Genomic DNA, 17,051 nt, shown 5'->3' with positions numbered 1-17,051 from the left:
ACATTACATTCTCATTCTCCATTGAAATGGGAAGGCTGCTTCCAGTTCTTGTTTTTGGTCTTGCTGTCCTTGGATTTGCATTGACATGCTCTGCTACAACTTACACAGTGGGGGACACCTCTGGCTGGGACATAAGCACTGACCTCAATACATGGTCCAACGACAAAAAATTTAACGTTGGCGATATTCTGTGTAAGTTAAAGTTATACTATACATTCAATTTGAATTAAGCAATTTGTTGTCTTTAATTTTTGTTTTGTTTTGGGTTTATTTCTGGTTGCAGGGTTCCAATACTCATCATCTAATAGTGTTAGTCAAGTGAGCAAAGAAAGCTTTGAGAGTTGCAACACAACCAATGTTGTGAAATCATATACAGGGGGAAACACAACGGTCACATTGACACATGCTGGTGACTGGTATTTTGTGAGTGGTAACAAGCTATACTGCTTGGGAGGGATGAAGCTCCATGCAGAAGTAGAAAACAACCAAGCTTATGCGCCGGCTGGCGCACCACAGGCAGCAACTGGTTCCGGCCAAGGGGATCATCTTCCACAACCTACTTCTAAGAGCAACGTTCCTACTTCAAGTGCATTCATCAACTGTGGACCTAATGTCTTTCTTTTGGCTATCTTAGGTCTTATAGCTTCCATGCTATATACGGATGTTAAAATGTGAGTCCTTGTATGAATATATATAGCAGCTGCAGTTTTTGAAATAACAAAAATTTCCAAATCTCCTTAGTTTTGGTGTGCTAATTTAGTATATGATTGTATTAGATCAGGAAAGAAAGAATCTTTGATAAAGAATAGATGTAAACTTTCGTTTTCTACACAAAGAAACGGGTCAAATACAACTATAATTGATTTTATTATCATCTAATCTGTAGTTGTAGCTACATTAACCACTACCAACAGCATGTCATTTTGGTTAAACCGACATTGCTTACATCAAACCAAAGCTTTGACTTTCTTCTACTCTTCAACTTGTAAAGAAAGAAAACCAAAAAAGAGTTGTAAAAGAAACAGAAACCCTGAACAATGCTTTGGAAGACCTTAATATTATTTGGTCTTTTTTTCTTGATGACATTGTGATTGTGAAAGTAATGGTCTCCCAACATTGTTTAAAAGAGGAAACTTGTTGCTTTTTCTTAAACAACCTGTATTTTCCATTCTTATCCTCCCGCGGTCCCACCTCATGTGTGTGGGTAGGTACCCGCCAAGTTGCCAGAAGGCGCCACACAATTCCTGAACAGAAACAAAACAAATAAGTTGAAGAAAATCTTGGAGAAGAAGACCATCGTTTTAATTTCCATAGGCCAGAAAAGAAAGCAAAATATTCTGTATAATTTTCATTTTCGATTAAAAAAATAATTGTGAATAACTACCTCCCAAGACGAAACTCTCACTTTAGCCCGAAATAAAACCAACACGTCACACCCGAAAATGCTCAAAACCTTAGCCACCATCTCCACCACTTCACCACTCATCTCCACCGCCATAACCACCCCTAAACTCTCTCTCTCTAAGCCCTTCCTTTCTCTCTCTAAACTCCAAAACAAACTCACCTCCCCCTTCCCACAAACCCACAGACCCATCTCTTTCAACAAGCCCCAAATGAACCTCCTCAACAAGCTCGGCTTCGGCCCAAAGACCTCCGACCCCACCTCCGATTCTTCCTCCATCCCTCTGGGCCCAGACGACGACGTTCCGGCGCCAGGTCAGCAGTTCGCCCAGTTTGGAGCCGGGTGCTTCTGGGGTGTCGAGTTGGCCTTTCAGCGAATACCTGGCGTGACCAAGACAGAGGTTGGGTACACCCAAGGGTTCTTGCACAACCCGACTTACGAGGACGTGTGTACGGGCACCACCAACCACTCTGAGGTCGTGAGAGTGCAATACGATCCTAAAGAGTGTAACTTTGAGACTCTGCTTGATCTCTTCTGGTCCAGGCATGACCCCACCACGCTCAATCGCCAGGTGAGTTGTTCTGAATTTTTTCTCTGGAAAAAAATAAAATAAAAATTTATTTGGGTTGTTTTGTTGGGGTTTGGTTGGTTATTGTGGAAATATGTTCAATTGCTTGTGTGATAGGATCAAGATTTGATTTTAGTAGTTTGGTGGTTGATATGTTTTGTGTGTTTTATTGATGAATTAGGGACAAAACTTTGATTGATAATTTTTGGGCTTTTCTTGTTTTGCCCTGTAGATAACTGTGTCAGTGTGTGAGAAAAGGAGATTGTAATTGACCGCACAACTTCTTGTACTGAAGCAGTTAGTCCTACTTTACTCATCAAATTTAACTGTTCTTATGTTGTTAGAATTCAATGAGTTGCATGTAGCAGCATTGTCAACGAGATCTCAGTTTTATGATAGCAGAGCATTGGGATTGACCGGACTTTATTTTTTTTAGAGATATGATTACTGTAACAGTAGCCTTGCTTATGATTTCATAAACCCTAAATCCCTCTTTCTCTTAATGGTTTGTCTTTTGTTGGCTCTATTTTCTCATATCCATAAGCTACACCTAGACATTGATTTTATATTTATAGATTTGTCCTGATTATTCTCATAGAAATTCGAAGTATGTGATATTTGATTTTCTTAACTAGAGTGTGATCCAAAGAGTACATTTGTCTTATGGCTGAAGTAACCATGAGGGTTTTTCCATATGTAATGGGCAGGGGAATGATGTGGGAACACAGTACAGATCTGGAATATACTTCTATACACCTGAGCAAGAGAAGGTAGCACAAGAATCCTTGGAACAACACCAGAAGAAAATGAACCGAAAGATTGTTACAGAAATTCTTCCGGCCAAGAAGTTCTACCGAGCAGAGGAGTATCATCAGCAGTACCTTGCTAAAGGGGGCCGTTTTGGTTTTAAGCAATCTACTGAGAAAGGATGCAATGATCCAATCCGATGCTATGGCTAATTTATTTGCTACTGCCTTGAAAGTAAAACCGTACAAGCCATACCCGGTATTGTTCGTAGGTTGGTGCTTTTGTCCATATGGGTGACTTGTAACTAGCTTTTACATACTCTGTCTAGTAAGTATGCATGGTGTATCCATGTTGTGAGCTTGGATTTGTAATAAATTGTAGTGTTGTCATCTACCACCATTGGAAAATTTGGAACCGAGCTGTTGTCTCCACTGTTTTGTTTTAGTTCCGTCTGGCAATTCATGTTGTTAGCACTGTTACCTGTTCCAGGTAGTCCTCTGGTTTATTATTATTAGGACCAAAGCTATGCAATCTTTTCTCTGCAAGTCAAACTAATAGCACCAGTTGTCTTGTTGCATTATTGTGGTTTCCAATTCTATTGGAGCTTTTGAAGCTTTTAAAGCTTTTAACCTGATCAAAGTTAATTTCTCAAGTTTGTTGGAATGAGCATTGTGTGCTTGGAGGCCAGTGAGGCTAGACACTATATTTGAGCCATGTCAACCAAAAGAATGCATAGCCTCACATGGTCGCATACGGCATGCCAGTCTGCCCTAGTAAGTACGGCATGCCCTAGACTGACCTAGTCGTGACTCTGTATAAAGGTGAAGAAGGCGAAGGGACCATGGAAGATAGTCTCATGCATGATGCATCTGGGTAAGGAGCTAGCTACCCTGCAAAATCAGAACCTAAAGGTTAACTGGAAGCATGGATAAGTAGAAAGATGCACTACATGTGAGCACGGGCTTGCTAAGATTCTGAATAAGTGGCATGTTTTTGTATGACCAATTCACACATTTCTCCCTCTATTTGTGGAAAACTCTATTCAAAGTGGGTAGGTACAAGGTCACATTCTAAGGTACATGAGACCCACTCCTACCCCATAAATATAAGGTATGAAAGCAGCCACAGAGAGAAGAGAACCCCATCTAATCTAAGTGGTGTTCAATTCAATCACAATAAAGACTAATAAAGGATCCAGTCACTTGTTGTATTGAGTAAGTATTAGTAGAATTGTTATGCTTGAGTAATCATGTGTTTGCTATTTGAATTAGCAGTTAGGTGTTGGTTCACATAAGAAAGAACACATGGTTGGTGAAGGGGCCACATTCTTTGCCCTTCCCTTCCCTTCCCTTCCCTTCCCTTCCCCTTCCTTTCATTTATGAGTCTTAATATGTCTTAATATTATAAGCATCCACAAATTTACACTCCACCCTTGTTGTATATATAGTAAGAAAGACTAACTTTGCAAATTGCACCTATAAAATAAACTTAGATAATACGTTGTCTTGAAACATTTATCAAAGGTTCTATGTTCGATTCTTCCTCCCTCAATCTTGCTAATATTGAAATACGTTGTTTTGAAACATTTGAAAGTTTTATAGATACGTGCATTCAAGTTACAAATCATCCAAATTATAAACTAAAATAAAAACTGAGTATGAAATCAACATTCGTTTTGAATAAACGTGACGGCACGGTCATTGCAGAGATCAAAACAGTGAGTGCCAGCATGTTAATGAGCACGAACAGACTATCCTATTTCTTTTCCTTTCTTTCTTTCTTTGGTCAATCCTCTTGCTACGTACCCTCTTTGTTTATTTAACAATTATTTGATATCAAATCAGCATCATGGTCGATCGTAATTGGGCTGGCTTGGCTGGGTCTACATGAAACTTGAAAGCAAGATCCCTTTTTTTTGCTGCAATAAATCATTCATCAGTTTGGTGGTTATTGTTAGGAAAGTTGCTAGTCAAATTTTTTTTTAGACGTTCTAGAGCTTTTTGAGCAAAGTTTCTTATTGTTATTAGAAATGCTAAAATCAAAAAGGCTGATTTCAGTATTTCATTTCAAAAAAAAAAAAAAAAAAAAAAAAAGGGGGAAATTGTAATTGTAATCCATAAAAGAAACAAGCTGTCATCCAAGAAAAAGCCAGAAGGTGAAGGTGGATGAGGAATTACTGCAATCACACTTCACAAATAATGGGGTCATCATATTCTATTATTATTATTACTATTATTTTATATATATATTGATGAAAGCTTGTTGCCATTTTTATATTTTGATTTTTGTTTGCTTGGCAAGGAAAGCTGGCAATTGTTGTGAACTTGTGATGATTAAAGTCCATATCCACAGTGGAAAAAGTCAGTTTTGTTCAGAATTATTGTAGCTGGAAATTACATAGCAAGTTGGCCTATGTCTTCACCTTTACTTCTAAAGATTATGCCATTTTAAACCACCCTAACCCCTAAAGACAAAGAAGTAGAGTGAGGGACAACATGAACTTTATTGGATTTAGAGTACACATTAAAAAGACTTTGTGAAACATTTCCATTTCCCCCTAATTCTCATTAAAATTTACCTTCGCACTCAAGTTTGAATTCATTCTCTCACTTCTTTTTAGTTAAAAAAAGAAAAGAAAATACTCGCTAAAGGCACTTGAGATTCTTCTTCAACCATCATGAATCATGATCCATCACAAATCCCAATTATTTCACACACAAAGCACGTATTTTCCTTCACAAGTCAAGTCATTAGCCCTACTTTCGTGCCCCCACAAACAACTTTTCTATCACCAGCCAGCAGCAGCAGCTAAACCCATTATTTATGCCTAACATAAACAATCAATGATCACTAAATCTTTTCTAATATATAAACCAGAAAGAAAATGCAACCCTTCAGACACGTAACCACACAAGCGCATCCTAATATTACATATATAAATAAGAAGCAGCCAACAGAAACAGGGCAAAACAATGGCTGATCAGGTTGAGAGCACTAGCCCAGAGGCCATGCCAAGAATGATAGACTTCATGTCCTCAGTTCTCGAGCGAGTGGCCAAATCCAACGATCTGAGCCGGGGGTTCGAGCCGACCCAGAGGCTGTCGCTTTTCCACAGCCTCACCACACCCACCATTACAATCCACAGCTACCTCCAGAGGATCTTCAAGTACGCAGATTGCAGCCCCTCTTGCTTCGTCGTTGCCTACGTCTACCTCGACCGCTTCACTCAGACGCAGCCATTGTTGCCTATCGATTCCTTCAATGTCCACCGCTTGCTCATCGCCAGCGTCTTGGTCTCTGCAAAGTTCATGGATGACATGTAAGCCAGCCTTCTGCTTTAGTTTCTTGAATTTGGGTTCTTTTTCTTTTTCTACTTGCTTGAAATGCTTGATCTTCTTGGTAGGATTTTAGTTCTGGGTTTTGCATAGTTAAGCAAATGGGTTCCTTCTTCTATGAGTTTCAAGATTCAAGCTTTTTACCGAACATAAGTTGAGTTGAATTTATACTTTCATGGTCTCTTTCTCTGTGTGATTATATAATTTGGTCATCTTCTTGTTCAGTTCTTGATTGTTTTGATTGAAACCAATCTCTTTTTTTTTTCTTTCTGTTCTGATGAATTGTGTCACATACGCACATAAAACAAGTGATGGAAGACTTGGAAAACAAGTTGGTTCCATGTTCTTCCAAAATGAGGTTCATATCCTAATTGTTAATGGCATCACCGTTTGGAAGCAACCACCGCCAAAAGGAGGGAAAGAGATGAGGCATGTGAAGGCCTCCGTCTTTTACTAGACAAAGCCCACCTAAGATGTGGTGTAAAATTCCATGCGAGCATGACAGATAATCTGTCATTATTGATGCTAATGACAGCTCAATCAAAGGCCATGTGGATTTTTAGCCAAAATATCAATCATTTGCCATAACACACACACTTTGCTTCTCAGCTCACTCTCTTTGTTTGCAATGCCAGCAAGAAAAGAACCCATGTGGTGGTCCAATATGACAGCAATGATATGATAGTTGTATATTTAACTTGTGGGTTTAATTAAATTAATTACTTTAATTATTCAAGCTCTTTGGTTAGAAATATAATTAATCATTTTTATCTACATGGGTTTGTTTGTTGCAGATATTACAACAATGCCTATTATGCTAGAGTTGGAGGGATCAGCACAGCAGAGATGAACCTTCTTGAGGTGGACTTCTTGTTTGGTTTGGGCTTCCAATTGAATGTCACACCTGCAACTTTTTACACCTACTGTTCTTATCTTCAAAGAGAAATGTTGTTGCAATCTCCTCTGCATGTAGCAGAATCTCCTCTGAATTTGGCCAGACGTCTAAAGCTTCATTGCTCCTTCAATGAAGATGAATCCGCCCATCAAAAACAGCTTGCTGTTTAGTCCCCGTATTTTTCTCTCTGTTTTGTTAAAAAAAAAAAAATCAAAAAAGGTTGGGAGATGTGGGTTTATGTATCACTTTTGGTCTATATGGGCTTAAGCCCATTTGACCTGAGCTTGGGTGTATAGTTGAAAAGCCTATATGGTGTCAAAAGAAGAAGTCAAAGCTTTCTCGCTTGAGCCCAATCAAACTTGTAATGCGCTCGAGCTTTTGCTTTGCTTGTGCCCGCATATTTCCTATGTACTTTTCTTCTGATTTTGACTTTTGTTCATAAATTTTAGTCTCTCTGCTTTTTGGTACTCTAGAAATGGTGGTTTGTTGTACATATGGAGAATTTGTCTTTGCAGTTTGGTTATGACGCAGCGAAACTAACCGGTAACAAAGGGATCTTAAGCGGTCACCTTAAAAGTTGTGGAATCCACAAGACAATTAAGAGAAACTCTTAAGTTCACTTGAATAGTTCTACTACCAAATTAGGGTTTGGAAAGAAACAAAAAGGAAAATTATGAAAATAACCATAAAACTTTAAATCTATTTTTAACCTAATCAAATATATTAAAATACCAAATTGCCCTTATGTCATGGTAAAACAATATAACTTGACTTCGTCTCGTCACTCCCATATCATAAGTCCAGACACTAGAAACTTCAAAAATACTATTCAACGTAAAATTACTATTCAACCAAGATTTCCGTCCTGCGTCAAGTTAACATAAATCCTACTTTAGATCAAAGAGTGACCGATAGTCTATTGAATATTTCAATTGTGCAAGTTTTTAATTATGCGTGTAGGGAAATTAGTTTATCTACTTGCATTAAAAAAAAATTGAGAAAGATGTTCTTGACACAACGTAAACGAATCTTGTAAATTAAAACCATGAGGTCTAATATATGATGGGGAGAGTAGATTGTATTGCAACTCATCAACATATTAAATATACTAGCAATGCTTTTATTGCAGTCTTATAATTAATAAAGCTTACACATGTACCTAGCTATAATTAATACTTATCATAGTGCACTGGGCCTGGAGGTCATGACAATCATGAACTACTCCCAGCCAATATCTCAGCCATGGTTGTTTCCTCCTCCTCCTCCTGCTCCTCCTCCTCCTCCACCTTCACCAGCCCCGCCCCCGGCACTTCCATAACCAGACCCATAGCCACCACCGTGACCTCCACCACCTCCAGACCCCGACCCAGAGCCAAACCCAAAACCAGACCCCCTCCCAAACCCAGCGGGTGATCTCCCAGACCCAGACCCGTAACCCCACCCGCCTCCTGGGGTCGCGCCCCACCCCCAGCTGTAGCCCCAGTTGGGACCATGGGCCGAGCCGCTACCGCTGGTTGGCGGCCCGTTCTCCGCATTCAGCTCCGAAGACATGTCCTTAGAACCACTGCCCTTTTTTCCACCAAAAACAGCAGCACTAGAAGCCCAAGAAAAAGAAGTAGCAGAGATGAAAAGGAAGAGAAAGAGAGTGAATTGAAATGAATTGAGATGCATTTTTGAGTTGGGTGTTTTTTGTGTGTTTGAATTGAAGCTTCTTGTAGTTGGAAAAGCTAGCATGAGATTGTGCATGCTATTTATAATGGGGGGTGATGTGGATGCGCACAATAGCGCACCCGTGACACGACATTAAATACCTAATGATAACTGATCTGAGTCTCAGAGAGAGAGAGAAATTAGGATATGCTTTTGCCTATGCACAGCTATGTTTATGTGGTTCAAAGGTCGGCAATTGGGACAATTTTACCCACAATTTACAAAAACCAACCACTAAAACGACACCACAGATAAAACCCACCCACCACCGCCTTTCAGGTTTCAACTAACTAAATTATAAACATGACCTTATTCTGGGAGTTGGAGGAGTAGAAATTAACGCGGGATCTTTTACAAAGTTGGTTTGGTGCCATGGAGGGCACGTGGCAACGTAAGCATGCAAGGCAAACAGCACCATTGCAATTTGCTTTTAGTTGAGATGAGCCTTGAGAGAGGGGGAGAGACGGTGTAGTGGCTGCAATAACTCTGACTTTCCACGTTCTTGGGTTGGAGTTTGGATGAAGTTGAAGCTCATCCTGATCCTTTAAAGAAAGAGACTTGATCTCGACACGTGTACATCAGATCAGTGATGTCAAAAGTTTGATGGGGATCTGAGGGTGGACTTAGGGCTTTGACAGTGGGTGACTCGGTTCTGGTTGTGGGCTCCTGACAAAATATCTTAAGACATATGGAATGGAATGGACCACATTGTCACTTTCACTTATTCGGGGAATTTGAGGTAAATATTAAGCAAAAAATGTAATGTAATGTAAGAGATGACTACATACAATACAAGGTTACCTCAAACCAAGTTGAGAGACAAATTTCTTGTTAGCTGGGACTTTGGTTTTGTCTGGAACCTAGAGAGCAATGTTAGTGCCATGCACAGATTTTGCACATGCTAAAAGCTCCAATTGGGCCCAATCCCCATTAGTTTGCTACATGATCTGAGCTTTGTGCTTATTTTTCTTAATTTATATATATGGGACTTTAAATGTAGGGCAGTCCTCGCTGTGACGCGTTTGCCAACGCTAAAATGGGCCTAGTGATCCACAAACACCACTACACCATTGAGTACATATAATGTTATTATATCATAAGATATTCTCTCATTCAGATGTTTGGCCGTTATTATCATGCGAAAGTAATTGTAAATGGAGAGAAACAGAGAGGGATAATAGAAAATACATAACATCCGCACAATAATAACGTACGAATATCCACATTGAAGAATGTCTGATTATATCATTCAGTTTAAAAAACATTCTTTGGCAAAATTCGTATTGTATTGGGTCACTAGTCGAATCCGGATCGAACAGGTTGAACCAATAACTTAAGCCACATGACCAAGCCCATGCGAGAAGCACACGCATGATCGAACCTATTGAGTTTCTATCAATGTATACAAAAGAACAATTTTCTTGCATATATTGTTTTCAACAAACCAAAAATTTGATGCCCAGTTGAGATTAAACGAATCCAAGTTTGCAATAGTGTTTCACTCCAATTTGGATACAAAGCAGAATATTAGAATGCCACAATGAATCATTCACCAGGGCCCATCACATGAATTCGAATTTGAAAGGCCCAGTTTATGACCCACAAAATCACTTAAGAGTCCAAACCCACAATACAAATTAGTTTCAGTAGAAATGAAATCGTTGGTGTCACCGAATTGTTATTGATGATTTGAAATGTTACATTAAAAACATCAAAAAACAATTCTTTACAAATCTAATACAGCAACCAAGTTCTTACTCGCCGCTGAAAGCTCCAAATCAACCTGCACAAGTTCAAAAATCATAGGGGAATGTGTGTGTTATACAAGAACAAATAACAAAAATCATCATCAGAATGGAAAGTTGTTCTCATCCACAGCAAAATTTATGCTGTGTAGGAAGGTGTCCTAAGATTATTCCATATCTCATCAAATGATGAATGTTTCTAAACCATCTCAAAACAATTTTGATAGGATTCAAAAACACAAAATCAAAAGCAAATCAAGACATTAGATTCAGAAGTGTATCAGTTAGCATCACTCGATATTGAATATCTCAGATCAAGTGTTGGATAATATGATTGCTTCATCCCAATCTACGATCCATGACTAACTAGAATTCAAAAACAGACACAAACAAACATCACACAAAAAGTTTCAAGTGGGAAAGTGAAATCAACTCAGTGGTGGCGATATAATAATTAGGTTCGATTCTGCCAGCAATTTTCCTCAACTTTAACTCAGAAGAGGGAGCTTGGTATCCTCATAGCAATTCCCTTTCCCACGAAAATTTATAACTAAAAACAATTTTCACAGAAAATCATAAATTAAAAGCATACGAATCTCTAGGCAATCAAATGAGAAAGGGAAAGAGATGGCTCAGTTCAGCGGGGTTGTCGACACGCAAACTTCTCTATGAAAGAGAAGCCTGCATTCCGGTCTGTTGAGCTTGAATTTCATTGGGTCATCACCGCCATCTCTTTCTCTCATCAACTCATTTCAAACAAAAAACTAGCTTTCGACCATTGAAACAACTACAGGGCAATTTGGAGGCTGGGAGAGTGAAACTAAACCCTAGATGAAGATGAGGGGCGGGGTTGACTGTGGAATGCAGTCGTTGGGCATCGTTTTATAGAGACAGAGCTAGGGTTTTCGGCATTCAATGGGCCAATATTATCAGCCAAAAACGCAACTAACTGGGCTTTCAAAAATATTACACTCGACCCAAACCCCAATATCTCTTTTCTGTTTTTTTGGGGATTCTTGATGATAATAGAAATAGAAACAAATTATTTTAATTACTTTAATTAGTTGTTATGTTTTAATTAAATTTTACTTATTAAATAATTAGTATTTAAATATATTTTTAAATAAAAATTTTAAATTTATAAATACTATTTATTAAATAATATAATTTGAGAAATAAATTAAAATATTTAATTATTATTATTCAATTAAAACATAATCACTAATGCAAGTAATTATAAAGTATAGCCGGTCGGCTATACTCTTTAAATATAATACATTTAACGTATAGCCGTCCGGCTATACTAGATAAATAGAAAATTTTAACAGTATAGCCGTGCGGCGATACTCCATAAATAGAAACTTTTAAACATATAGCCGCTCGGCTGTACGCTTTAAATAGAATACATTCAGTATAGCCGCGCGGCTATACTCTATAAATAGAAAATTTTACCCATATAGCCGGGCGGCTATACTTTAATTTTTTTCCTAACGGCATCACTACATATTGTTTTACATCTGAAGAGTTTAAGTAAGAAAGAAAATGAAGGTTGGCATTCATGGATTTGAGAGGAAGAAACGAAAGAGAGAGGAGGAGTAACCAAGTAGAAATCAAGAAAAGAGTGGAGAGAGAAGTTGCAGTCCCATTTCTACTTGGAGTCCCACATCGACTGCAAGAATAAACTTCAGGTGTTTAATCCTTTATAAATATCTTCATAATTATCGATGACTATACTGTATGAATAGAAAATTTTAACAGTATAGCTGGGCGGCTATACTCTATAAGTAGGAAATTTTAAATGTATAGCCGTGCGGCTATACATTTTAATAGACGATGTTAATCGTATAGCCGTGCGGCTATATTCTTTAAATAGAACTTTTTTGCGCGGCTATACCGTTTGCATATAATACATTTTTAATAGTATAGCCGCCCGGCTACACTGTATCAATACAATTTTTACAGTATAGCCGCGCGGCTATACCCTTTTAATTTCATAATCTGACTTTCTCTTTTTTAATTACTTTAATTAATTGTTATGTTTTTATTATTATTTATTATTTACTTAGTGAATAATTAGTATTTAAATATTTTAATGCCGGGGAAAGAAACCATTGATGCAGTGAATAATTAGGATTTAAATATTTTAATTACTTTAACACAACCTTCTGGTGTAGTTCATAAATTTCTCATGGATAGAGTCTTCAGGTTCGAATCCTGGCACCGGAAAACCTTTTTTATTTTTATTTTATATTTCCACCACTGCACAATTCACAAATATAATTACATCCTAAACATGTTGAAAATTAACATACAGAAGGTTTTAAACTTTCAAAACCGTTCACAGCAGTTCTTTTTGGTTCTTCACATACTGACATATACATATTTATCAATCTTTTTCCTTTCTTTCTGAAAACATAATACATGGGTTATTTATTTATTTATTTGTATTTTGATGAGGAAGATGATCATAAGAAACGAGACAGTTTAAAGCTTGTTAGCAGAAGAGGCCTCAGATACATTTCAGTTTATCATTATCTCATCCAAATGAGATACTCAAGCAATGTAGGCAAAATATGTTTAAATCATCATTGGCCTCACCTAATATATAACAAAAAATACACTGATTGTGATTTTCTTTTGAAGATAAAATAAAACCAGAAAAATCTAAAATCTGAATAGAGAAAATGACTCAAGAGGGAAAAAAATAAACAAACAGAGGCAAGATGGACATGCAAAGCTTTGATCGAATCGAGAAGCACTGCATTCCGATCATCTCTGAGGTTTTCTTCAAACAACAACAAGAAACAGATGGGATGTGATTGTGTGAATGGGAAGGGGAAATGGGAGCTTTTGGTGGCTCCTGCGGCGGATGTCAAGTTATTTATAAGGGACAGCTTGTTAGGGTTTGTGAAAGAGAGGGAGCGAACGCGCGTTTTGAGTTTGACTCCTTCAAGTGGGTTGGCCAATCATCACCGTCGGATCAAAGATGGTTTTGATTGTCAAATGTAGGGAACCCGGTTCGACAAAACAAAAAAATTATTTTAAAAAACTGTGTATAGCCGCGCGGCTATACTATTCTTTTTAAAAAATGAAAAACCAAGTATAGCCGAGCGGCTATACTATTCCCTAAACCCTAAATCAAAACCCGCGTACAACCGCGCGGCCATACTATTTCTTTTAAAAAAAAAAAACCGCGTATAGCCGACCGGCTATACCATGCATTTAAAAAAATTAGAAACCCGAGTATACCCGGGCGACTATACTATTTCTTTAAAAAATTAGAAAAAACCCAGTATAGCGGGGCGGCAGTACTATTTCTGTAAAAAAAAAAAACCCAGTATAGCCGTCCGGCTATACTATTTTTAAAAAAAAAATAATAAAAACCGAGTAGCGCCGTGCGGCGATACTATTTCTTTAAATTATTTTTTAAAAACCGAGTATAGCCGCGCGGTGATACTGATCCTGAACTCACCGTTCAGTTTCTTGGAGAAAATGTGTGGGAGGGCTCGCTGTAAGCTCAGGGCAGACGACATCCCTAGGGCTTGCCACCGCAGCCATGGCCCTGTCCGTACTGTTAACATGGACCGGTGAGCAAAATTCAAAACTCCTCCTATTTTTTTCCTTTATTAATTTCTAATTTGAACTTTACTTTTCTCCTACTTTCCTAGCAACCAAACAGATTTCCTTGCGTGTTATTGTTTCTTTGATTGGTTAATCTTACTGATTGGAACGAATTTTTTGGTATGCGCTTAGGTTTCGCCTGTTGTTCAATGCGTCACCGAAGTCGAATTTGCTTGTTGTTCGTAGAGAAGATGTAGCAGACGGCGGCGGCTTCTTGTTCATTGTATGAAATGGGGGTTGATCAGTTTCACCAAGAAAATCGAGAAGCCCGATCACTATAAGATGGTAATTGCAGTCACATTTGTGGTTGATGCTTTCCAGTGATGGAGGTTTAAATTTGTCGTCTTGCTTAAAATTTCAATCTTGATTTTCCATATAAGCAAGCTTGGATTGCGTTGAGATGTGATTTGAGTTTTAAAAACACCGGGTCTAGCCGTTTGGCTATACTATTTCTTTGAAAGGCATATAGCTGCTTGGCTATACTATTTCTTTAAAAAATTTAAAAACCAGGTATAGCCGGGAGGCGATACTATTTCTTTAAATAAATAGGAAAACCAAGTATAGCCGCGCGGCTATACTATTTATTTAAAAGAATAAAACCGAGTATAGCCGCTCGGCTATTTATTTCATAAAAAACAATTTTTGAAAACCGAGTATAGCCCGGTGGCTATATGATTTCTTAAAAAAAAACAATTTGAAAAAACCTAGTATAGCCGCTCGGCTATAGTTTTTATTTTAAAAGAATTATATAAACCGAGTATAGCCGCCGGCGATACTATTTCTTTAAAAAACAATTTGAAAGAACCTAGTATAGCCGCCCGGCTATACTATTTCTTTTTAAAAAAAATTTGAAAAAACCGAGTATTTCATAAAAAAAACACATAGAATCAGTTAGTAGCTGTAAAAGGCTCATGAATTTGTTTGGAAGGATTAAGCTTCAGCATATATATAGAGAGAGGAATACAGTGGCTGATTGTTTGGCTACTTGGAGTCACAACTTGAATCTGGGCTGCTGGTTTTTTGATAAAAGAAAACCATATGGAATCTCTTAGCGCTTAGTGAAGGGCCTTAATCTTTATCAGTTAGTGCTCTTCCTCTTGGAACTGAGAGGAAGCATCATAAGGGATATGAGGAGGTCATTCCCCCAACACCAACAGCACAAATGAAAACCTGGCGAAAATTTGTAGTTCCATCATTCTACTCAAGTTTATCATTGCCATCATTAACATTATCAGTGTATAAACTAGCCATAATAATTTGCGCATTTTCTGGTGCTTAAACAAATAGGATTGTCCTTGCTTGCTATTTCTTTTATCACCTACTGACTTCTATTTCTGTTATTGCAATTTCTGTTTACTGTCTTATGCTGTGAGATTGAGATAACGGAGTTAGATGAATTCGCACAAGCTGCTTTTCGTGGACATAATTCTCTGAACCGTATTCAGAGCCGCATATTGCATACTATTTGTTACACTAATGAAAATATACTAGTTAGTTAATGATTATGTTGATGATGTGAATACCAAACCATTGCAGTGAAAGTGCTGATATGATATGCTTGTATGTGATTTCCATTTACTTGTAGGTTTGTGCTCCAGCAGGAGCTGGCAAAACAAACATAGCTATGATTTCTATTCTACATGAGGTATGCAAATGATTTTGTATTGTGTATGAGTTAATCTGGGTTAATTGCATAGTTAAAATGGCATGGGGACGGCTGTAATGTGCTGATATGTGCTGTTGTTGTGTATATTTTTCTGGGAGGGTTAGTGTGTTAAAGATATCAGCTTGCAAAATAAAGCGAGGAAACTAAGCTTTTGGCTGCCTTAGTTATTCGACTCCTTTTATGTCATGGTGATGTACTTGTAGTACTTTTCATGTTGAATTCTACCTATTTAGTTTTTGAAAATATTCAGTATGGTAGTATATCATCCATTCTGAGATTTAGATAGTGAGTCGGCATTGTCTGTGGCAGATTGCACCATCCATTCTGAGATTTAGATAGTGAGTCGGCATTGTCTGTGGCAGATTGCACAGCACTTCAAAGACGGTTACTTGCATGAAGATGAATTCAAAATGGTTTATGTTGCACCAATGAAGGTATCCACCCTATATAACTCTCTTCCTTTTGTTTGTTTGTTTGTTTGTTTTTTTCTCTGAGTGGGTGGGGTGGGAAAGTAGGCATTCAAATAGTGGCTTGTTACTTATTATCATGTATTTTTCAGGCATTAGCTGCAGAAGTTACATCAACTTTTAGCCATCGTTTATCTCCTTTGAATATGACTCTGAGAACTTACTGGAGACATGCAACTTTCTAAGAACGAACTTGGAGAAACTCAGGTCACTTTTATCAAATTCTCTGTGCTCCGTGTGCTTTTAACTGTTACCCAAAAGAGGAAAATGAAAACCTTTACGGCTTCACTTTCTTCTTATTCAGATGATAGTCACAACACCTGAGAAATAAGATGTCATTACTCACAAGAGAAGTGATATGTCACTTTCAACGTTGGTGAAGCTCCAAATTACGGATGAAGTGCATCTATTAAATGATGATAGAGGCCCTATAACAGTGGCAGTGCTGGTAATCTGAGGGAAACCCGGTTAGACTAAACAAAAAAAGTAGAAGGAAAAAAAAACCGAGTATAGCCGTGCGGCTATACTATTCCCTTTTTAAAAAAAATAAGGAAAAACCGAGTACAGCCGGGCGGCTATACTATTTCTTTGAAAAATCATTTAAAAACCGAGTATAGCCCGGCTATACTATTTCCTTAAAAAATATAAAAACCTAGTATCGTCTCGTGGCTACATTATCCGTTCAAAAATTAGAACCGGGTATAGCCATGCGGCTATACTGTTTTTTAAAAAAATATTAAAAACCTGGTATAGCCGCCCGGCTATACTATTTCTTGAAAATATTTGAAAAATAGAGTATAACCGGGTGACTATACTATTCCTTTGGCTATACTGTTTCTTTAAAAAAATTTGGAAAACAGTATACACTATTCCTTTTTAAAATCCAAGTATAGCC

General features: G+C 37.8%; 4 protein-coding genes across 4 annotated transcripts; 3 read left to right on the top strand and 1 right to left on the bottom strand.

Moving 5' to 3' along the window:
• LOC18785390 (mavicyanin) lies at nt 1-866 on the top strand. Its single transcript, XM_007219168.2, has 2 exons — nt 1-192; nt 284-866. The coding sequence occupies exons 1-2, from the start codon at nt 27-29 to the stop codon at nt 673-675; spliced, it is 558 nt and encodes a 185-aa protein (XP_007219230.1). The 5' UTR covers nt 1-26; the 3' UTR covers nt 676-866.
• Nucleotides 1,255-3,294, top strand: LOC18785009 (peptide methionine sulfoxide reductase A1). The gene is made up of 2 exons (XM_007218770.2): nt 1,255-1,973; nt 2,678-3,294. The coding sequence occupies exons 1-2, from the start codon at nt 1,443-1,445 to the stop codon at nt 2,927-2,929; spliced, it is 783 nt and encodes a 260-aa protein (XP_007218832.1). The 5' UTR covers nt 1,255-1,442; the 3' UTR covers nt 2,930-3,294.
• On the top strand, nt 5,381-7,423 carry LOC18786617 (cyclin-U4-1). The gene is made up of 2 exons (XM_020556354.1): nt 5,381-6,036; nt 6,847-7,423. Exons 1-2 carry the CDS (start codon nt 5,690-5,692, stop codon nt 7,115-7,117), a joined length of 618 nt encoding a protein of 205 aa, XP_020411943.1. The 5' UTR covers nt 5,381-5,689; the 3' UTR covers nt 7,118-7,423.
• Nucleotides 7,985-8,893, bottom strand: LOC109947059 (putative glycine-rich cell wall structural protein 1). The gene has a single exon (XM_020556435.1). The coding sequence runs from the start codon at nt 8,691-8,693 to the stop codon at nt 8,184-8,186; it is 510 nt and encodes a 169-aa protein (XP_020412024.1). The 5' UTR covers nt 8,694-8,893; the 3' UTR covers nt 7,985-8,183.

Source organism: Prunus persica, chromosome G2 (genome assembly GCF_000346465.2).
Source record: "Prunus persica cultivar Lovell chromosome G2, Prunus_persica_NCBIv2, whole genome shotgun sequence".
In the NCBI taxonomy this organism is placed as follows: Eukaryota; Viridiplantae; Streptophyta; class Magnoliopsida; order Rosales; family Rosaceae; genus Prunus; species Prunus persica.
This window is presented reverse-complemented; position numbering and strand designations above follow the sequence as displayed.